Source organism: Chiloscyllium plagiosum, chromosome 34, assembly GCF_004010195.1.
Source record: "Chiloscyllium plagiosum isolate BGI_BamShark_2017 chromosome 34, ASM401019v2, whole genome shotgun sequence".
Lineage (NCBI taxonomy): Eukaryota > Metazoa > Chordata > Chondrichthyes > Orectolobiformes > Hemiscylliidae > Chiloscyllium > Chiloscyllium plagiosum.
This window is the reverse complement of record NC_057743.1, coordinates 30,012,308-30,036,022: the sequence shown is the minus strand read 5'-3', so window position 1 is coordinate 30,036,022 and position 23,715 is coordinate 30,012,308. Positions and strand designations below refer to the sequence as shown.

The window sequence follows — 23,715 nt, the reverse complement described above, 5'->3', positions numbered from 1 at the left end:
AGGCAGCGCATTCCATGCCCCCACCACTCTCTGGGTAAAGAACCCACCCCTGACATCTCCCCAATACCTTCCACCCTTCACCTTAAATTTATGTCCCCTTGTAACACTCTGTTGTACCCGGGGAAAACATTTCTGACTGTCTACTCTATTCCTCTGATCATCTTATAAACCTCTATCAAGTCACCCCTCATCCTTCGCCGTTCTAATGAGAAAAGGCCTAGCACCCCGACCCCGAATCTATTGAACTCTGGCAGATAATCACCAACGCATCCACGATTTCCTGAGCCACCTCCTTCAGTACCCTGGGATGTAGACCATCAGGCCCCGGAGACTTATTAACCTTCAGACCTAACAGTCTCTCCAACACCAAATCCTGGCAAATATAAATTCCCTTAAGTTCAGGTCCTTCAGCCACTGTTACCTCAGGGAGATTGCTTGTGTCTTCCCCAGTGAACACAGATCTGAAGTACCCATTTAATTCCTCTGCCATTTCCAACACAATCTAACTAAACCCTGGCTGAAGGGGTTGAACAACCCATTCCTGTTCCTGGGATGGAGATGAATTCCTGTACCAGCCCAGTCTGAAAGTGGTTCCTCCTCAGATAAAATTAAAGATTCTGTCTGGTCCCAGATTAGTTCCTGCTTCTTTGTCTCAGCCAGCAGACAAATAATGAAGGAATGGACTTAGCTTTAGAATGAGAGGAAACATTTTTACCTTCTTCACAGGTAGGCCCAGTCCAACCATACAAGCAGGTGCAGTGTCCGTTCCGGGAGTCACAGCGAGCATTATTGGAACATCTGCAGTTCAAAGAGCAGCTGGGGCCATAACGATTAGTTTGACAATCTGAGGAGAACAAGGAATGAATTACTCATTAACTACAATGTGTTACGGTTGTCAGTTGTGTTTGTCCAGAGGTTTCATTACACGACTTGCCTCACACATTCCAGTCATTAGTCAGCCTCCCCTTGTGACTTAGTACCTTTCTATGCCAATCAGAAAACAAAACAAAATGTCATCACCCAACTGGATGATGCTTGACTTAACCAAATAACTATTTTCTTATTTTCAATATTTTTATAACTAGTAAAGAAAAAACATTCAAGGAAAATGACAAAAAAAAAACCTTTTCTGTGATTTTTCTCCAGGGTGCACACAGCAGTGTCCTCGAGATTGAGTTTCAAGTTTCAGACAGCTGTCCAACCTTGAGTCTTTGCTTAAGGCTCAACCTCTTCAACCATTTTTCTCTCTCCCTCACGCACACACACTGTCTTACGCGCGAAGGTTTGGGATTTTACTCATTAGTGTTCAGGAGAATGAGAGGATTCTTAAGGGGCTTGAGAGAGTTGGGAAAATGGTTTCCCTCGTGGGAGAGTCTAGGACCTGACAGTATAGTCTCTGAATAAAGGGGCACCAATTTGAAACTGAAATGAGAAGTAATGTCTTTTCTCAGAGTGAGGGTCTTTGGAACACCTTGTCACAGAGAGCTGTGGGAGAAGAGTCCTTGTTATATTTTAAGGTTGTGATAGATTCTTGATTAATCAGGAAATCAACTGCTATGGGGAAAATGCAGGAAATGGATGTGAGGAATGTTGGATCAGCCATGATCCTATTGATAGTGGGGAAGGCATGAGGGGCTGAATGACTGTTCCTATTTCTTGTTGTCTTACAGATCTGTCCAGTGTTAAGCGTTTTTTTTTGTAAAGAATCCTGATTGTACGACACCAGCACTTACCTTTTCATGAGACCTTACACATTGGTGAAGAAAGATTGCAGAAACTGCAGCTACATCTTCTGCAGAAGAGCTTGCTGAAGGGAGATTTAATGGAGATTTTTGCTTTGAATTCTGAAGAATTTTAACAGAGCAAAGACTATGTCCTCAGAGCAGTCAGTGAGGACCTATTAAAAATGGTCAAGGGGATTAAAGAGTGATTATACAGAGTGCTGAGCCTGGAATGCTTTGACACAGAGTCCTGCACAGTACTTACCAACATCACACCTCCTACCGGTTTTCCCTGGCGGACAGAGGCATTTTCCTGTAGTTGCTTCACAAGGTGCACCTCCCTCGCAGTCACACTTCTGCTGACATTGCTCCCCGTACTGCCCTTCCTCACATTCTACAGCAACCCGGGGAGAAAGAAAATAACAGTCCAATTCACTTCAGTGCAGGCAATGGTGTTCATGAATAGTCCCAGTCCCCCCTACTGTTCCATAGCCCTTGTGGGCAGGAAACCACCTTGGCACAGGCAACATCAATCCAATTAAGGCGATCGATGTGAATCTTAGGCTTTACGTTTGCTTCTTGTGTGTCTCAGGTTGCTCAGATAGGCTGATCATGAAGGCTTAACTCATTGTCAGTGAACTAATAGCATTAAGAGCAGCCCTCTGCAAAGCTCCAGGTCCACAAAAAAGCGGAGTGTTTAGGACAGTATTGTCCACGTAGTTTCTCAGGCCTGTTCACGAATGGTCATAGTGGATACCGAACCTAAGGACACAGCTTAAAAATAAGGGGTAGGCATTTAGGACAGAGATGAGGAGAAACTTCTTCACCCAGAGAGTGGTGGCTGTGTGGAATGCTCTGCCCCAGAGGGCTGTGGTGGCCCAGTCTCTGGATTCATTTAAGAAAGAATTGGATAGAGCTCTCTCAAGGATAGTGGAATCAAGGGTTATGGAGATAAGGCAGGAACAGGATACTGATTGAGGATGATCAGCCATGATCATAATGAATGGTGGTGCAGGCTTGAAGGGCAGAATGGCTTACTCCTGCACCTATTGTCTATTGATGTCTGCAGGAGCTGAACAGCCTGCTCCCAGGCCTGGTAATTTGGAGGGCTAGCAGGGCTGGTAGGGGTGCAGACATTAGTGCTGCCATAAACTGTACAGAATGTTTTATTAGAATGGTTACCTTTCTCACAGTAGTCTCCATGGTAACCAGCCGAACACAGGCATTGGCCAGTTACAGGGTGACAGGCTGCTTTGTTTCTGCAGTCACACAAATGCTGACAGTTTGGTCCATGAAATCCAAGGGGGCACGCTGTAAAAATAAACCAACATTCCAAACAGCTCCAAAAACATAAAGCAAAATATTGCAAGCCAAGCAAATGTTGTGCCTGTAGTGTGTCTCAACCACTACCTGTCTCTCCGAGTGCATGAGGCCACCAATCATAGACTTGATTTGGAGATGCCGGTGTTGGACTGGGGTGTACAAAGTTAAAAATCACACAACACCAGGTTATAGTCCAACAGGTTTAATTGGAAGTACACTAGCTTTCGGAGCGACGCTCCTTCATCAGGTGGTTGTGGAGAACGATTGTCAGGCACAGAATTTAGAGCAAAGGTTTACAGTGTGATGTAACTGAAATTATACATTGAAAAATACCTTGATTGTCTGCTGAGTTTTTCATCTGTTCGAATGCCATGGTACCATGAAAGAAGTGAAACTATCATGGTATTCGAACAGATGAAAGACTCAGCAGACAGTCAAGGTATTTTTCAATGTATAATTTCAGTTACATCACACTGTAAACTTTTGCTCTAAATTCTGTGCCTTACAATTGTGTACTCCACAACTCCCTGATGAAGGAGCAGCGCTCCGAAAGCTAGTGCTTCCAATTAAACCTGTTGAATCATAGACATGCTTCAGAAAATAATGCAGGTGATTCATTTGGCAATCTTCTGGCTACAGAAGGCAAGGAAACGGTGATCTCGAGTGGGTCAGCCATGGTTCACAGTTCAGCCTCCACAACCTTGGTTCAAGTACATTCCAGAGACTTGACACAAAATCCAGCTGATACAACATGTGCAGAACAAAGAACAAAGAAAATTTACAACCCAGGAATAGGCCCTTCGGCCCTCCAAGCCTGAGCTGATCCAAATATACTGTCTAAACCTGTCAGTCAATTCCTAAGCATCTGTGTCCCTCTGCTCCCACTTACTCATGCATCTGTCCAGACACATCTTAAATGAATCTACCATGCCTACCTCTACCACCTCTGCTGGCAACACGTTCCAAATGCCCACCACCCTCTGTGTGAAGTACTTACCGTGTGTAGCCCCCTTAAACTTTCCACCTCTCACCTTGAAATCATGACCTCTCGTTATTGAATGCTTCACCCTGGCAGAACTGTACACAGTATTCTAAATGCAGCCGAACCAATGTCTTGTACAATTTTAACATGACTTGCCAGCTCTTATACTCAATACCCCGTCCGATGAAGGCAAGCATACTATATGCCTTCTTGACCACTCTGTCCACCTCTGTGCAGCAACCTTCAGGGCACAATGGATCTGCACTCCCAGATCTCTCAGCCCATCAGAACTGAAGAAGTACTGCAATATTTTCAGGAAGAGACATTAAACTAAAGCTCTCTCACGTGGATGTAAAAGAACTATTATAAGAAGAATATGTGGAAGCCTTACTGGTATCCTGTTCGGTTTCTGCATCAGAAACTGTGTCATTCCTTACCATTATAGCTGTATTCCCAGCATCAGCATGGCATACAGATCTTAGTCCTCAAAATAAAAGTGTTTTAAAAATTCCTTAGTTCAATTTCTAGACATTTTGGTTCACACAAGAAATGCCAAATTTAAGTAACAAATTGTCATCATTGAGCTGAAAGTTAATGAGTAAATCGTCCGCGAATGTAAAACCCAGCAGCAGGTGGCGATATTGTACAATGAATGTAATGTTACACCCTGATATGACGGAGGTTATCATAACTGAGGCCACTCAAACTGTCAGTCAGCAATGGTCAAGGCCACATTCAGGATCTAATCTAACTCTTGTTCAACTTTTCCCGATTACAAAACTTCTAAGCTCTTGCAGTATCGGGAATTATTCCAATCCCCCTTTAACATGGAGTTCCCATTCTACATGCTACCCATGCCACAGAATCATCCAGCACTGGAGGCCATTCAACCCACTGTGCCAGTACCGGCTCATGACGTGTTTGAATACTTTATGAGCATATCCTCAGACATGAGTCCCACCATGATATCCCTTCATTTGATAATCGCCCTTCCACCGCTCACATCCATTTCAAGCAAAATGAAACAAGGAACTGTGGACGTTAGCAATCTGAAAAAAAAACACAGAAAATGCTGCAAAAGCATTTGGCAGTGTCTGTGGAGAAGGTAACAGAGTGAACACTTCGGGTCCAGGACCAGACCAGGTGGGTTTCTCCAGCAATTTCAGTACAAGTGTTAAATTATTTGAATTGGAGGTGCTGGTATTGAACTGGGGTATAAAAAGTTAACAGTCAAACAACACCAGGTTATAGTCCACAAATTTATTTGGAAGCACTAGCTTTCGAAGCACTGCTCCTCACAACCACTTGATGAAGTGGGTCATGTCTTTTTGTGGCTAGTTGATGTTCATGTGTCTTGGTGGCTAATTCTCTGCCTGTTTGTCCAATGTAGTGTTTGTTATGGTTCTTACAAGGTATTTTGTAAATGACATTAGTTTTGCTTGTTATCTGTATGGGGTCTTTCAAGTTCAGTAGCTGCTGTTTTAGTGTGTTGGTGGGTTTGTGGGCTACCATGATGCCAAAGGGTTTGAGTAATCTGGCAGTCATTTCCGAGATGTCTTTGATGTAGGGTAGAGTGGCTAGGGTTTCTTGATGTGTTTTATCTGCTTGTTTGGGTATTTTGTTGAGAAATTGGCAGACTGTGCCCATTGGGTACCTGTCCTTTTTGAATGTACTGTATAGGTGATATTCCTCTGCTCTGCATAGTTCCTCTGTGCTGCAGTGTGTGGTGGCTCATTGAAGTAATGTTCTCATGTAGCTTCATTTGTGGGTGTTGGGGTGATTGATTCTGAAGTTCAGTATTTGGTCTGTATGTGTTGTTTTCCTGTAGTTTGAAGTTCCCCATTGGCTGTTCTCTCTACTGCAACATCTGGGAATGGCAGTTTGTTGTTGTTTTCCTCCTCTTTAGTACATTTTATGCCAGTCAGGGTATTATTGATAGTCTTGAAAGTTTTCCTCTAATTTGTTTCATTTAGTGATGACAAAGGTATCATCCACATAGCGGACCCAAAGTCTGGGTTGGATAGTTGGCAGAGCTGTTTGTTTGGGTCTCTGTATTACTGCCTCTGCTACGAACCCTGATATCGGAGATCCCATGGGTGTTCCATTGGTTTGTCTGTGGTTTTGTTGTTGAAGGTGAAGTGGGTGGTAAGGCATAGGTCCACTACCTTGACGGTACTGTCCTTGCTGATGAAGTTGGTGTTGGTGTATGTGTCTTTGGGTCTTCCAATAGTATAGTCAGTGTTTCCTTGGCCAGCTTAATATTGATGGATGTGAACAGGGCTGTTACATCAAAGGAGACCATTATTTCATCCTCTTCTATTTTGGTGTCTTTGATGGTGTACAGGAATTCTTGGGTGGAGTGGATGGAGTGGTGAGAGTCTTCTACTGAGTGTTTTAATCTTTGCTGTAGCTCCTTGTCTAATCTGTAAGTTGGTGTTACAGGTAGCGAGACTATGGGTCTGAGGGGGGGCTCCTGGTTTGTGAATTTTGGGTAATCTGTGGGAGCGTGGTGTGTTGGATCCGTCTGGTTTCATTTTTTGGAAGTCGGTCTTATTTATTTCTTCAGATTTCTGAAGTTTTTTGAGTAAAGATGTGATTCAGTTTTCTAGTTGTCGGTCGGTTGGGTATAACCTGGTGTTGTGTGATTTTTAACTTAAATTATTTGGTTTCCGACCCGACCTTCCTTTTGTGGGCCCTATTCTTGAATCCTTAAAAGAGTTCACTAAATCCTTCTTACTATTCCCGCAGTCCACTTTCACTCCAATTGCATGCAGAACATTAAAACCTATAAATGCAAGTCTTTTCACAGAACATCCCTCAAGTTCCTGCTCAGCCTAACCATATCATATTCATTCACCACTCTACTCCCAAACACAATCTACACCATGACCAATATTCATCTTCCTCTCTTCAACTTAGCATATGGAGTCCCTTCACACTCTTTCCTAACTTGCTTCCACTCTCAGGATTTTTCCAACTGGCCTTTTCTTCAAGAGCCGTCCCCAAGCTCAAATTGAATTAGATACTCAAGTGGGAAAGTAGGCCCGATGGACTCGTTTAACAATTTTATACAGTTATGGATATAGTAATTATTTTTTAAAAACATTATTCGCAGAATGAGGGTATCACTGGTTAGACAGCATTTATTGCCCATCCCTAATTGCCTAGAGGGCAATTAAGAGTCAACCACATTGCTGTGGGTCTGTAGCCAAGACCAGGTAAGGAGAGCAGTTTCCTTCCCTTAAGGACATTAGTGAACCAGATGGTTTTTTCCAACAATCAACAATAGATTTGTGGTCATCATTAGCCTCTTAGTTTCAGATTTTTTTATTGAATTCAAATTCTACCATCTCCCATGGCAGGATTGTAACCCGGGTACCCAGAACATTATCTGGGTCTCTGGATTGACAGTCCAGTGACAATACCGTTCGGCCATCACCTCCCGGCCAATGGTGGTAATGTGCTGGTAAGGTTATTGATCTAGTACTGAAAATGTGTTGCTGGAAAAGCACAGCAGGTCAGGCAGCATCCAAGGAGCAGGAGAATCGACGTTTCGGGCATGAGCCCTTCTTCAGGAATCCTGAAGAAGGGCTCATGCCCGAAACGTCGATTCTCCAGCTCCTTGGATGCTGCCTGACCTGCTGCGCTTTTCCAGCAACACATTATCAGCTCTGATCTCCAGCATCTGCAGCCCTCACTTTCTCCTATTGATCTAGTAATCTCACCAGGGTGGTTAAAGAATTTGAATTCTGTTCTTGGAAATCAAAATGTTGGTGTCTGTGAAATTGACTCAGAAGCTGTAAGGTTATCGTAAACTGATTCACTCAGATCCCTTCATGGAGGGCAACCTGCTGACGCGATTTAGTTTGTCCAATACATGTCATAGAATACACAACGATGTGGTCGATTATTAACTGACCTCAGAAATAGTCATGGAAAACTACTCAATTGTGACAAAGCATCGGCAGTGCTTAAGAAGGACGATGCCATTTTCTGCATTGGAGAGATGTTCAGTAAATGCTGGTCTTGCCGGGGATGCTCAGAAACCCAAGAAGAAATAATAAAAAGTAATTTCTGCCTTTAGGATCCCTACTACCCACAAATGTCCAGTGTCCTCTTAAAAGGTGTTGGGCCACCTGGTTGAAGTTATACAGGACAATGTTGAGGCCTCTTCTGGAGTAGTGTATCCAGTTCTGGTCGCCCTGTTATACGATAGATATGATTCAGCTGGAGAGGGTTCAGCAAAGAATTACCAGGATGTTGTCGGGAATGGACGATTTGAGCTTTAAGAAGAGGCTGGATAAGTTGGGACTTTTTTTTTCACTGGAGGGTAGGAAGCTGAGGGATGACGTTATAGAGGTTTATAAAATCATGAGGGGTATATAAAAGGTGAATGGCAGGCGTCTCTTCCCTAGGGTGGGATTTCAAGCCGAGGAGGCATATTTTTAAGGTGAGAGCAGAAAGATTTTAAAAAGACATGAGGGACACAGGGAGTGCTTCGTGTGTAGAATGAACTTCCAGAGGAAGTGGTGGATGCGGGTACAGTTACAATGTTTAAAAGACATTTGAATAAGTACATAAATAAGAAATGTTTGGAAGGATATGGGTGAAATGTAGGCAGGTGGGACTAGTTTAAGTTGGGATTATAGCAGCACGGACTAGTTGGACCAAAGGATCTGTTTTCATGCTGTATGACTCTATGAGTCTATAAAAGATTCCTACTAACTCACCATGCTCACAGTTGTTCCCGTAGTACCCTCTGGCACACTGGCAGTATCCGGTTACCCGATTACAGGTGCCATTATTTTGGCATGCACAGTCCAGCTGGCAGTTTGCACCAAATTTCCCAAGGGGACACTCTGGAAAAGATAAAACCAAACTGGGAATGCTGTTTCTGTGAACTCTGCCTCAATCAGAATCATCAACACGAGTTACAATAACAGTAATCAAAATACTGCTGATACTAGAAATCTTCAATTAAAATGTAAAGTTCTGGGAAGTCTCATCTGCGCAGAGAAAAACAGACAATATTTCAGGTCAATAACCTGTAGTCAGAACTGGGAAGATTTAGAGATGTAACAACTTATAAGCATATGCAGAGAGTCAAGCCATTTTTATTTTTTTGGATTGTAGACTTAGAAATGGGAAAAAAATACTTCTTTTAAACCAAGGGACTGTGAAAGAAGATGTCGCAAGTTTTAAAAGAATGAGTTACTGGAACTTACTGTGCGTTGTATGCTCAATGTTGGCTTATACAAGCAGTGGGGGAGAATGCTGGACAGGCTCTGGAGGTGTGTGTCCAGGAGCAGTTTTTGTCCAGTCACTGATTTTGATTGGATTTTCAACATGACCAGTTGTATGTGCAGGCAGGAGTACTTAGCACAGGAACAATTTCTGGATTGGCTCATGGGCAAGTGGTTTAGTGTTTGGAGAAAACAGCAGGAATATCCAGCCTGTGAATCAGAAAACACCTCTCTCTCATCCTGTCGTGAGTGGAGAAGTAAAATAAAGTCTTGAGCAACTAGCTAATTTCTTGAAAGTAAAAACAGAAGACCACTTTCAGAACATAGCCTTAGGATCCCTACTACCCACAATGTCCAATGTCCTCTAAAAAGGTGGTCATGTTGAAGTTTCCCAGGACAATGTTGAGGCCTCTTCTGGAGTACTGTATCCAGTTCTGGTCGCCCTGTTATAGGAAGGATATTATTAAGCTGGAGAGGGTTCAGAAAAGATTTACCAGGATGTTGCTGGGAAAGGACGATTTGAGCTATAAGAAGAAGCTGGATAAGCTGGGGACTTGAAAATACAAATCTTCAAGTGGAGAATAAAAGGTTGAGAATCATTATGTCAATAACCCTGTCGCCTCATCAAAAAGTCAAAAACAAATGGAAGGAATTCAAGGAAAACACCTCATCAATGCCCACTGTCCAGATTGGTGTCAGACATCAATATCACTGATATTTCTTTGTTTGTTCTCAACCCTTAATATTTGTGTTTTGTCTATTTTTGTGTGTCTGTTTCTAAGAGAATGGATTTTTAAAGGCCCTTTGTTTAAGTTATAGATAGTTAAATAGTAATCTGTCCTTCTTTTCTGTCATCGGTCAAAAGCATTTTGAATAAATAACTGCTTACTTGTAATGTACAGAATGTGATCAGTGTTTTCTGTTAATTGGAGTTCATCAGTCAGATACACTGGGGATTTTGGATAGTTTGAATAAATCCTTTCACACTTGTATGACTCCAGCAGTAATGGGCCTTGATTTCCAGTGCACCATGCCAAAGAGTTGTGGCAGGAGTCAGGCAATGGGCTCAAAAACAACAATGACAAGAAATGTCACAGGACAACAACTCATAATAGTTAAAATAATTGCACACTTTACCTAGTTTGTCTTTCTGCTACATTTTTCATCCTGTTTTCTCTCTATCTTTCTCATTGTCTTTGCCTCTGTTTCTATCTACATGGGAACACAGGAACAGGTATAGGCCATTCAACCCATCGAGCCTGTTCTGCCATCCAATAAGATCATGGCTGAACTATGGCCTACCTCTGCATACCTGCCTTTGTCCTGTATTCCTTAATTCCTTTGCTTAACAAAAATGTATCTATCGCAGATTTAAAATTAACAACTAATCTAGCATCCACTGCCATTTGTGGAAGAGAGTTCCAAATATTTACTGCTCATTGTCTGCAGGTGCTTCTCAATATCCCTGCTGAACAGCGTAGCCCTAATACTCTGTCAGTGGCTCCCTCGTTCTCCCTTTGTCTTATCCATGTCTCAATGTTTTCTGCTTTGTTTTATTATAATTTATCAAGTTAAGATGTCAGCCTTGGCTATTGGTAACATTCTCACCTGAGTCAAAAGTTCGTAAGCTCAAGCGCTACTCAAGAAACTTAAGCAAATAATTTAGGTGGATGCTCCAATAGCGTACTGAGGGAGTGCTGCAGTGTCAGGAGTGCTGCAATGTCGGGAGTGCTGCAGTGTCAGAGAGGCTGTGCTCTGCAGGAGAAAGTGAGGACTGCAGATGCTGGAGATCAGAGTCGAGAGTGTGTGGTGTTGGATGAAGGGCTCCTGCCCGAAATGTCGATTCTTCTGCTCCTCGGATGCTGCATGAACTGCTGTGCTTTTCCAGCACTACACACTCTTGTGCTGTGCTCTGTACCTCAGCCTCAAGGGATTGAATAGTCTACCTCTGTACCTGTCTTCCAATGCTTAAGTTGATCTTTCTAAAAATTCTGTCTCTTATTCTGTGAATTTTCTTGATCTTCTCCTACTCCGTATTAATTTATTGGAGGTAAAAGCCATTCCTTGTGAATTTTAAGCTTCTGGTGAATGTACGATGTGCTCACCTTGTCCACATAGGGCCCCAGTCCAGCCTAGACCACAGGAACACGAACCGTCAACTGGGTTGCACAATCCTCCATTCTTGCACGTACAGATATATTGGCATCCCTGACCGAACCTGCCTTTAGGACACACTGAATATACAAAATAGTGGTTACCTACCAAACACATTTCAATATCAACGTGCGACAAAGAGAATGAGATTAGAGCTAAGAACCTTAAGGTCTGGTGAGGACAGACAAAATGTGGATGTCACAATATATTTGTTCCACAGGTAATATAGGCTGGTGATCATCTCCTACAATTCTTCCATCAGATCATTTGTCAAGAAATGCTGTTAGACCTTTCTCAGACCATTAATTATCTTTGCTTTGAATCACAGAATGAAAGAACTGTTACAGTGTAGATGAAAACCATTCAGCCCATCATGTCTGTACCAGTTCTATTACTGAGTGCAAATCTCCTGCCTTTTTCCCTATTTCTATCCAACTAACCATCCAATGCCCTCTGTGGAATCTGTGAACCAATAGGACATCCTACTTCCATCAAAAACATATTACCAAGGAGGCCTCACAAATGACTGAAACCAGGGACAGAGATTCACACGCATGCATGCGGACTTCATGAGTAGTTTTGCTGATGTTGTAACACACATGCAAAACTTTACTTTAAATCTTGGGTTTGAAAACTCTGAAGTCCAGCCCCATCCAGCTCCGATACTAAACTAGATTGTTGTTTCCCTGTTGAAATTACCTGCCCTCCTAAGACAGATTGCCAGATATCATGACAGCGAGTAGCAAGGGCCCATCACTCAGACTCGGGACAATATGTTACTCACCATGTTGGCACTGGGAACCAATCCTGCCTGCTGGACAGATACATCTTCCAGTCACGTGGTCACACTTTGCACCTTCACCACAGGAACAGGCTGCAGAGCAATCCATCCCGTAGTATCCAGTGGGACAGGCTGGGGGTAAAAGGAGACGTAGTGTTAACCCAAGGTCACTGGTCTTCTCCGAAACCAGAGCAGACAGAATCAAGCAAATTCAGAGCATAGACAGAGACCATTCAACGACTGTTTTCATGCTCACTTTCTGCAATAGATATCTACATAATCCCATTCCTCTATTGCTTCTTCACATAATTTAAGATCATTACTTTTTCAAATATTTATCTCCAAGACATGATGTGGATTTTGTTTTCACCTGCAGGCACAGAGGATGGATTTTATTTTATTGATAATGTTTTAAAGTCTTCTGTCCCAATTCAGTTGAGGGTTGGACATAATGCACTCGACCCCAGCCCTCTAATGTAGATCCACACCCTTCAATAACTGAGTCCTCCTCATGTTGCTGTTCACTTACTCTGATTACAGTCAGCTCCGACATACCCAGGTGGACAGATACATGTCCCAGTCACTGTTTCGCACAGGCCTCTGTTCAAACATTGACACAGCTGGGCGCAGTTGGATCCGTACCTCCCATCTGGACATCCTTTTAGGGGATTAGAGAAGAAACAGAACATCACAAGTTAATCAGAGACCTGTCCACCCTGCCAGGGAATCACTTATTCACCTTTCATGGGCTTTTCTCCACAGCCCATTGTGGCTGTACTAGCTCTTAGAGCTTTATTCATTAGTTCCATTCCATCCTGCCCATTCTTCATAACCCTCAATATTTTTCCTTTTCAAATATTTACCCAATTTCCTTATGAGGATTATTATTGAATCAGTTTCCATCACCCTTTTGCATCTTGCGGCACCTTGCTGTCAGCCAATTGGCTGCCACATCCCTACATTAAAACAATGACTACATGTCAGGCAAAGTCCTTGATATGGCAGTCAAGCATTTAGGGGGATTCTGAGGATATGTAATGTGCTATAAGAATACAAGTTCTTTCCTTTTCATTGCTGCTCAGATCAACAGTTAGGGGATTGAATGCAAGGCCATGCAACTGATATCACATAAGGAAGCACAGCTATCTACTGAGCCACTCAAAGGATTCAGTCAGTCTTGCTTTACAGTTTATCTTGACTGCTGCCTAAGGTGCAGTGACTACCTGTGGATCATACAGGTCAATCAAGTTAAGCAAAACTCACTCAGGTTGCAGTTGTCTCCATGGTAACCAAGTGCACAGATGCATTCTCCACTCACTGGGTGGCACTGTTGGTTTTGAGCTGAACACTGGCACACCTGGTTACAGTTCTGTCCATAAGTACCCGGGAGGCAGGCTAATGAAAGAGACAACAGATAAAATGTGTGAAAGGTTAACTGGAAAGACAAGCAAAAAAAGAGAAAAAATGATAGGTAGAAATCTGCAAGAAGACTGATAAAGCTATGTAGTCAATGCTATTTGACTCTATATGAGCACTTGAAATATCATAACATTCAAGGATGTGGGATACGTGCAGGAAATTGTAATTAGAATGCCTTTAATGGTAGTTATGTTAGTGAAGGCTCAGTGAGCCAAAGGGCCTTTTCTGCACTGTATGCCTCAATGACTCCTTCTGGAAAGGCACAGCTGGTGAGTCAGCATCTGAGTCAGATATTGCAGGTCAGCAATTTGGATTGGGCTTTCAATCAGCAATTTACAGCATCCATACACTTGTTGTTCCAGCAGGTATGCTCCAACTGCCGCTGTGTCACTCTGGCGTTATCATAACCCTTTCATCCCCAAGTCTTTATTGACCAAGCTTTTGGTCATTTCTCCTTATGCCTGGCTGTAAAATTTTGTCTGGAGAAAGTGAGGACTGCAGATGCTGGAGAGTCAGAGTCAAAAAGTGTGACACTGGAAAAGCACGCTGTTCGGATGCTGCCAGATCTGCTGTGCTTTTCCAGCGCCATACTTTTCAACTGTAAAATCTTGTCTAATACTCCTGTGATGTTTTATAACGAATAAATGGAATATGCATGTTGGGTTTTCCCCGAATCAGAAGTTTGTGGGTTCAAGCCCTGCTCCAGGACCTAATGATGTATCGGTGTACTGTCGAAGATGCTGTGTTTCGGCTAAGTGTCTCTGCCTGCAGGAGCAGATACTCTGTGTACCACAACACCATTGGAAGATAAGCAGAGGGTTGCTGGTATTTTGTTTTACACTATTTCCTTAATGAACATCATCAAAAGCAAATTAAGTGGTTATTCATCTCATCATTGCTTGTGGGATCTTGCTGTGTGTATCTGCTTCTTACATAACAGTCATTGTACCTCTTGGTAATTTGAGGTAAACTGATTAAGGGCATCTTCAGAGACTTAATCAATACCAGCCTCTCGTTTACTCGTAATGGAACCAATTATATTTTGATGTAGTGTCAAAGGAAGAATAATGCTTCAACTGATGCTTTTCTTTGAGACATGAGTCAGTTTTAATTCAGGTTTTCCACAATTTTATTCCTGATGATTATTATGAGCGTGATGAAGACAAATGTCATGAAGTACTTACTCTGTTCACACCCATTGCCTGTAAATCCTGGAGGGCAGCCACATTCACCTGTCACATGGTTGCAGGGGGTGTTGGGGGAACAGTTACACCGCTGCACACAATCGTCACCATAGTAGCCAGGCCAACAAGCTAGAGGAGAAGGCGAAATGAGGATTAACATCAGCTACAAGACTAATAGGAGGTTGTTGAGTTGAGTACATGGATAATGGACAAACTCAGTTATTTGGGCGAAAGACCAAGTCAAGATTAGGTTGGCAAATTATCTGGCAGCAAGTCCCATATAATTTCATATTAATTAGACAGTCCATTGCGCCAAAATCACAGGGTATCCAGAACCAGGAACAGTAATAACTAATCATTAGCCTAATAGGCTTGGGCTTTTCTTAAAATACAAGGAAAGTAAGATTGAGGCAACCTGAAAAAAACTACTATCTGCCTTTAAGTGATTTCAGTCAGTGACAGTAATGGAACTAAAGAATAGAACTATAATTCAACCTAGCTGTGTTCCTGGAGTAGCTTGGTGGACTAACCCTTAACTCTGTGGCCATCCGATAGTCATGGTTCACCTCATTCACAATGCGATTTCCCAGAGTGCAGTTTGGTCGCAATGAGGTTGTGATGGCAAGAACAGATGGACCATCACTGGAAAGATGTGAGGTGAGGCCAATTTCCTGGACCATTAATACACGGTTCATTGTAAAGTGTGTTTGGTGTGGATCATGCTTCCAAGGTTTGCATTTGTCTCAATAAAGGACACCCTTGTAACTCAAGAATGAAATCCCATGATTCCCATTAACACATACGAACAGGGGAAAGATGTTAAAGTGTTTGTTTCCTTGTGAGTTCTTGTTGCAAACTATACCTTCAAGAATTTTCAGTGAAAAGTCTGTAATAAGCATTGATCAGAAAAAGAATATATCAACCACCTGTGGACTAATTTTACGTCTGGTGCCACTTGTAGATCTTTCCTGGATAATGTCGCTTCTGGTTATTATTCCTCCTGCAAATAAATATTACTCAGTAGCTTTAACCTGTCAACATCAATCAGACAGGAAGTTGTTTCCAAATTTTGGAGGTGACAGTGGAGGTCATTATGATGTACTCCAGAAAGCGTTTGACTCTAATTAGGGGAGAATTGTTAATTGGAGAATCCTAATTTGTGCACAGCTGTGAACAAGGCCAGAGGTTTGAGTTATTGGGGATTCAGTCTGATTTTGGGAGCTGCCATTTAAATGGGAGCATCACCTGAAGTGCTGGTGATGATGAAAGCTCAGCTGTTATAGTAAGGATTTCTATGGATATGAGGTCCTAGAAAAGCATCATAAGAGGAAGATGTAACAATGGCACATTCCTGATTATAATCTTCAAAGAACAAAGAACAAGGAAAGTTTACAGCCAAGAACAGGCCCTTCGGCCCTCCAAGCCTGAGCCGATTCAAATATACTGTCTAAACCTGCCACCCAATTCCTAAGCATCTGTATCGCTCTGCTCCCCACATACTCATGCATCTGTCCAGGCGCATCTTAAATGAATCTACTGTGCCTGCCTCTACCACCTCTGCTGGCAACGCATTTCAGACACCCACCATCCTCTGTGTAAAGTACTTGCCATGTGTATCCCCCATAAACTTTCCACCTCTCAGCTTGAAAGTGTGACCTCTCATTATTGAATCCTTCACCCTGGGAAAAAACTTGTCTCTATCCACCCTGTCTATAGCCTTCATGATTTTGTAAACCTCAATCAGGTCCCCCCTCAATCTCCTTTTTTATAATGAAAATAAACCTAATCTACTCAACCTCTCTTCATAGCTAGCACGTTCCATACCAGGCAACATCCTTGTAAATCTTCTCTGCACCCTCTCCAAAGCGTTTTGGTAATGTGGCACCCAGAACTGTACACAGTATTCTAAATGCAGCCGAACCAATGTCTTGTACAATTTTGACATGACTTGCCAGCTCTTATACTCAATACCCCAAGAACATGTGAAATTGGTGAACAGAAAACAGACATGGAAATCAAGAATCCTATCCAATGTTTGTCATACCCTTGACCAAACATCCCACGAAAAGACTATTAAATGGTCCACACTTTTACAATAAGCTCATCAGACCAATCAAATCCAGGTCTACCCTATTCTCATAGTTGTAATTTTCCAAAATTCTCTAGATTCCCAGAAGGTCTTATCAGATTGGAAAATATGAAAACTAATTCCACTATTCTTGAAAGGAGGAAAATAGTAAACTTCAAGCCAGTTAGTCTAACATTTAGTACAGGCAAAATGATAAAATCAGTTTTAGAGGGATTATAACAGGGCACTTAGAGAATAATGCAATCGGCAGCATCAATGTGATTTTGTGAAAGAGAAACTATGTTTGATGAATTTATTAGAATTAAGGAAGTAATAAGCATTACAGACAAAGAGGAACCTGCAGGTGTAATATATTTAAATTTCCGAAGGGCATTTGATAAGGTGCCATAATGGAGTTATGACACAGGAAAAGAACTCATGGTACGCAGAGTAACATATTAGCATGGACAGAGGATTGGTTAGCTAATTGGTTACTTGGAAGCAGACAATAGACCTAATTAGACAAAAATGGGTACAGCAGATACTGGAGATTAGAGTCAAGATTGAAGTGGTGGTGGAAAAACGCAGCAGGTCAGGCAGCATCCGAGGAGCAGGAAAATCGACGTTTCGGGCAAAAGCCCTTCATCAGGAAAGTAGGCCATTGTTTGAATTGGCAAAGTGCAACAGAGATCAGTGCTGGGATCTCAACTATTTACAACTTATGTCACTGACTTAGTTCAGAGGAGAAAATGTACAGTTGTTAAATTTACTCATGGCACGAAGACAGATAGGAGACTAAGTTGTGAAGAGGGCAGAAGGTAATTGTAAAAGTACGTAGATAGGATAGGGTGGGATAAATTGTTAGATACAGCAGTTTATAGGATTAAAAAGGGAGCCAAAGGTTATAGTAGGTCAAGTACTGGCCACAATCAGTTTGTACATTTGTACTAGGACCTAAAATGGAGAAGGAATGTTAAAATCAAGGTTATGAGACTGAATTATGAAATTCTGGACATGATTTTTACATTGATCAATTCACTGACCTTTCTCGCATCGTCTCCCTCTCCATCCCCTGGTGCACTGGCAGTTTCCTGTCACATGGTGACATGATGCTCCATGCTCACAGTTGCAATATTCCTCACAGAACTCTCCATAAGTACCCGTGGGACAAGCTGTCATACAGGGAAACAGGTAGGGGCTGGTGTCAGACAGGAGTCCCAACAATAAACAGGCAAAACTGCAATTTGCAGGTCAAATTGAGTTCTGTGGTAATTTATTCACTGTCCCCATGACTGAGAAAGCTTGCCAGGTCACAAGCAAATCAGCTTAAGAGCTGACTATAAAGCTTCTCATTCTATTGCAAACTTAAACAATAGAGTCCCACCTTGCCATAAGATGGCCTCTGTTGCCAGTAACTGGGTTAAAAATCACACAATGCCAGATTTATTTGGAAGTACTAGCTTTCGGAGCGCTGCTCCTCCATCAGGTGGCTGTGGAACAGGATCATAAGACATATATTCTGTATCTTATGATCCTGTTCCACAGCTACCTGATGAAGGAGCAGTACTTTCAAATAAACCTGTTGGACTATAACCTGGTGTTGTGTGATTTTTAACTTTGTCCATCCCAGACCAACACTGGCTCCTCCACATCATAACCAGTAACTGAGGCAGTGGTGAGTTGAGATTCTTAAATAACTGCGCACTGACCGCTTAAAAGTGTTTATTGCTAGTAAGTCAAGAAAGTCTTTAATGGACTTTCCTACCCATCCTTCTTCATGAGGTGGCAAGGAGGTGAATATTTCTTCAATTCCAAAAATAGGGAGGAGATACAGAGCACAAAACCGACAAGAGAGGAAGGTTTAGGAACATCTACAACTCATACTAATTGAGAGATGAGCTTAATCGTAATTTTAACTTTTAGTTCTGGTTTAACTTTTTAAAATGACACCAACATTGATTGAGGTATTTTTCAATAATTAATCATTCTGACTTAATCAAGAGAATGAGGAATTAAATTATATTCTTGTTGCCTGTGATTAGTTGCAAACACTTTCTGTGAGGGAACAATACTACATCGCCCCAGTCAAATGACAAGATTAGATTCCCTACAGTGTGGAAACAGGCCCTTTGGCCCACCAAGCCCACACTGACCCTCCGAAGAGCAACCCACCCAGATCCATTCCCCTACTCTTACCCCTGCACCTAACACTACGGGCAATTTACCATGGCCAATTCACCTAACCTGCACATCTTTGGATTGTGGGAGGAAACCGGAGTACCCGGAGGAAACCCACGCAGACACAGGGAGAATGTGCAAACTCAACACAGACAGTCATGATTTTATAATTCGTATGAAACTTAGGCTAACTCATGCTTTGAGGCAAAATCCTTTTACTCATATACACACCTATGTTTTAAAATTGTTTAGTTTTGTAACTGCCAGTCGGCAGCTTCTAAAATAAAATTGCCTGCTGACTAAAACAAAGTTGATTCCTTGTTTTTTCTCTTTTTTTTTCCAACATTCTCTGTGATTGGTTGACCAGCAGCAGTCCTCCTTTGATTGACCAATTTAACTCCCAATCAACTATCAATCCCTGAGCATAAAAAATCTTGGCGTCCAATCATCTACAGTTACTTAAAGCAGTAATTAGCCCACAATATCTTTCCAGGCCAGTGCCCAACAGCAGACATTAGTGTTCTGTTGTCTCCTCTTTTTTAAAGAACTTTCCAGGTTCAAATCTCAATTGGCTCTCACAGTTCCAACCCAAAAATGAGAAAAATAAAAGAGAATTGAGATAGCCTCAACCTAGTGAATTTAACAAATTCTGTAAACTTGTAAAAATATCTAACAATGTATAAAATTGCCCAGGTTATGCCCTATACTCAAAAAACAGGACAAATCCAACTCAGCCAAGTACTGCTACACCAGTCTACTCTCAATCATCAGTAAAGTGATGAAATCTGTCATTAACTGTGCTATCATGCAAGACTTGCTTAACAATAACATGGTCAGGGTTGGATTCTGCCAGGGTCACTCAATCCCTGACCTCATTACAGCCTTATTTCAAACTTGGACAAAAAATTGAATTCCAGAGGTGAGGTGAGAATGACTACCTTTGGCATCAAAGTCATATTTAATCAAGTGTGGCATTGAGGAGCCCGAGCAAAACTGTACTGAATGGGAATCATGGGGAAAACTCTATGCTAGTTGGAGTCATACCTGTCATAAAGGAAAATGGTCATAACTGTTGGAAGTCAGTCATCTTAGCTTCAAGACATCTCTGCAGAAGTTCTGCAGAATAATGTCCTTATCCCAACCATCTTCAGCTGCTTGAGTACTGACCTGTTCTCCATCACCAAGTCAGAAGCGGAGATGTTCATTGATGATTAGGTCATTTCTAACATTGTTCATGATTCCTCAGTCATTGAATCCAAATGCAGCAAGACCTGGACACATGCCTTCAGTGTCACTGGGTTAAAATTAAGGAACCTGTATCATAACGTTGTAGATCTACTTAAATCAAATGGACTTCGGGTGGTTCAAAATACACTCACCATCCAACTTCTCAAGGTCATCTAGGGATGGGCAATAAATGCTGGCTCAACTAGTGATGTCCACACCCCATGAATTAATTTTTAAAAATGAGATTAAATCTCATCAAAGCAGTTTGAGAATTTGAACTCAAAAATGTGACTATGTTGTAAAAATCCTACATTTTCGCAAATCTCTTTTACGTAAGGAAATCTGTTGTCTTTACCTAGTCTGGCTTACATGCAACTCCAGCCTCACATCCCAATGCAATTGACACTTAACTGCGGTCCAAAGTGATCTAGTACGTCATTCAGTTATATAAAACTGTGACAAGAAATAAGGTAGCCCACCATCTTAGGGATGGTCAATAAATGGAAGCTTTGCCAGCAAGGCCCATACACCGAGAACGAAAGAATTGATTGGCTGCTGAAACTGCCTCCAAAGTGTTCCCCCACTGGCTGATGTACTCAAATGTTACTCACGGGTTTCACATTTGTCACCTAACCACCCTGGCTGGCAGGTACAGTTCCCACTCTGACGATCACACAGCCCCCCGTTCAGGCAGTCACACAGCAGTTGGCAGTCCAGACCATACTTTCCGGGAGTACATTCTGTTAAGATCAAGAGTAGGTTACCATACATCGATAAGTTAGTTAGCCACTGAGGGCTAAATCACAAATCAGTTGATCCTCAAACCAGAAATTAATCACGTTATTTGTATCCGTCAAAGTCAAATTCAAGCTTCACGAGTGTAAAGGATCCAATATGGCAAGATTTGAAGAACAGCAAATGAATAGTTCCTAGTATTCTCACCAAACAACATATCTATAAACAGGCTATCTTATTGTCAACTCATTGTAAATTGCCACTAACAACGAAACTGTTTGTCTTGCTGATAAAAGACCCATTTTGTTGAAGCTTTTCATTTTGCACTCATCTTGCAAGAAACACCAATGTAAAGGGAAAACCTTTTTTTAACTGTATGAGAAAATAATGCTGATTCGTTAGCTAGTGGATTCTGATTGGTCGAGATGTTACCATGGAGAATGCACCAGTTAGATGACAAATCCTCCAAGATGAACCAGAGAATGATGATCATATTTCGTTCTGAGGAAGGGTCACTCAACCCAAAACATTCACTCTGATTTCTCTTCACAGATGCTGTCACACCTGCTGAGCTTTTCCAGCACTTTCTGTTTTTGATTCTGATTTACACTGTCTGCAGTTCTTTTGTTTTTTATCATTTTTTTTGTTGAGTTAAAGCAGGTGCAATACATGCACATGCTATTTCTTTCTTCCTGATATATATATATTCTAGTACACACAAATGCACCATGCTGCAAGTCTGATTGACAGGTTTACATTGGTTGTCATCGTAATTCTTAGCTTACTGAAAATTATTTAGCAATCATTATCCAATCGGAGAATCTCATCTAATATTAGACACTGTGTTTGGGTTTTCCAAACACATGCTGGTTGGCTACAGCTAGTACCCTGCTCGTTGCAAATAGCCAAAGGGACATGCTGTTTAATATAAACTACAAGTCCTTGGAATATACAGCCAGCATCATACTGGCAATGAAATTCATAAACCACATTACTCATCTGTGTGACAGACAGAATGTCCTGAAAAAAAGCCTCGACAAAATGAGTCCTTTTCCAGCAATATTCAAGTTCTGTACTCCTGAACAAGCACTTATAAAATTGCTTATAGTAACATTATAATACTATCTATGTATCAGAAGTATTATATTGGCTGTGCATTACTTTAGGACAGTTTAATACATAACAGCATTTTTTTGTCTTTTTAAACATACCACAGAACCATCCATAACCCAAACAGTAAAGATAAGCAAAGCAAGAACAGTGTTTGTTCATTTTCACTACTTACCCAGCTCACACGCTACTCCCGTCCATCCTAATGGGCATGTACAGTGACCAGTCACATGATCACATGTTCCACCATTACGACAGATGCACCTTTGCAAGCAATTGGCACCATAGAAACCGGCTGAACATGCTGGGAAAGGTTTTAAAAACGGTCTTTAGATATGGATGTTATATTTATCTCAAAGATGCTGTGCATCAGACTAAATTTTAGTGAGCTCTCAAATCAGTCCAAAAACACCATTGGGTCGAGATAGTCTTCAGTACATTAAAAAAAACAGGAAATAGATTTCCTGCAAAAGGTATATCACAATTGATGTATATGTAAACTTTGAAGTTCTCCAACATACACAGACAATAATTGAGGTCTCTGAACATTGCAATGCCATCCATTTGGTTACACAAAACTAATGGGGTTTGAGTGAAGGCTTTCTAACTTTAGTAGATGTTTCCCTGGAGGTTTGTCACACCTACGCTAATAGTGCGAGTGAGGAGGCAAAGAGAATGAGGTTGGGACAGAGGGGGAGGGGACGGTGAGAAACAGAGAAGGAAGAAAAGAGGAGGCTGATGAAGAGAAGTAGGGAGGGGTAGCTCTGCAGGTCTCTGGGAAGCTGTGGAACTTTAGAGCATGCCTATGTTTATTGTGGTCTGTTTCAAAGGGAGGTGGCTGTGTGGTTGTAGTGTGAAGCAGAATGTACCTCTCTGACATGTGGTTCCCGTCCAGCCAGGAAGACAGCTGCACTGACCGGTCACATGATCACAGCTGGCACCATTTAGACAATGACAAGACTGGCTGCAGTTCTCCCCAAATGAATGTTCTGGGCATGCTGCAGAAACAAAGAAAGAACACGAAGGACAAAGGATGAAAATGTACTATCGAGCACACAAAACTTTAGCTCAGCTTAATACCAACCAGCATTTACATAGCATTGTTAACATAGTAAGTAGATCTCCAAAAATTTGCCAGGATTGAATAATTTCACTGTGAGTCACAAACACTCATGTTTGTTCAAGAAGGTTCAATAAAGCACCTCACCACCACCCTCTCAAGGGCAACTAGAGTTGTGCAATAAATTCTGGCCCAGTCAGCGAGACCTACTCCCCACAAGAGAATTTTTAAAAATGAAATATTATGGCAAGTGAACAAAGGCTTTGTCAAAGGGGTAGGCTTTAAGGATGTGCATAGTTTACGGGAAGGAATTCTAGTTCCTAATGTCTGAGCACCTCAAAGAATGGTCACCAATGTTTGAATGATTCAAGTTGGTTTAAGCCTCATAGAATTATACAGGGGAATGGGAGTATAATGGTAATGTTACTGGGCTATTAAAAGGTAAAGTTATCATATTCCTACTGGGCCACAGGGCTGCTATCTCAATAGAGAGAGATGTCTGGTGTTGGTTTAACCTGAGGGTCGCCACA

The 23,715-nt window shown here is 41.9% G+C and overlaps 1 protein-coding gene across 2 annotated transcripts in view; it reads right to left on the bottom strand.

Annotated features, from left to right (window-relative positions):
- Positions 1-23,715, bottom strand: part of LOC122540385 (multiple epidermal growth factor-like domains protein 6) — a 430,729-nt gene that overhangs the window by 6,475 nt on the left and 400,539 nt on the right. For both annotated transcript variants that reach the window (XM_043676046.1, XM_043676049.1), the window contains exons 25-37: positions 22,995-23,123; positions 22,301-22,429; positions 20,892-21,020; positions 17,919-18,047; positions 14,808-14,936; positions 13,468-13,599; positions 12,734-12,862; positions 12,208-12,336; positions 11,375-11,503; positions 8,757-8,885; positions 2,904-3,032; positions 1,987-2,115; positions 716-844 (exon numbers count right to left, since the gene is read on the bottom strand). In XM_043676046.1, coding sequence (XP_043531981.1) covers positions 716-844; positions 1,987-2,115; positions 2,904-3,032; positions 8,757-8,885; positions 11,375-11,503; positions 12,208-12,336; positions 12,734-12,862; positions 13,468-13,599; positions 14,808-14,936; positions 17,919-18,047; positions 20,892-21,020; positions 22,301-22,429; positions 22,995-23,123 — 1,680 coding nt within the window. The remainder of the gene's footprint in view (positions 1-715; positions 845-1,986; positions 2,116-2,903; positions 3,033-8,756; positions 8,886-11,374; positions 11,504-12,207; positions 12,337-12,733; positions 12,863-13,467; positions 13,600-14,807; positions 14,937-17,918; positions 18,048-20,891; positions 21,021-22,300; positions 22,430-22,994; positions 23,124-23,715) is intronic.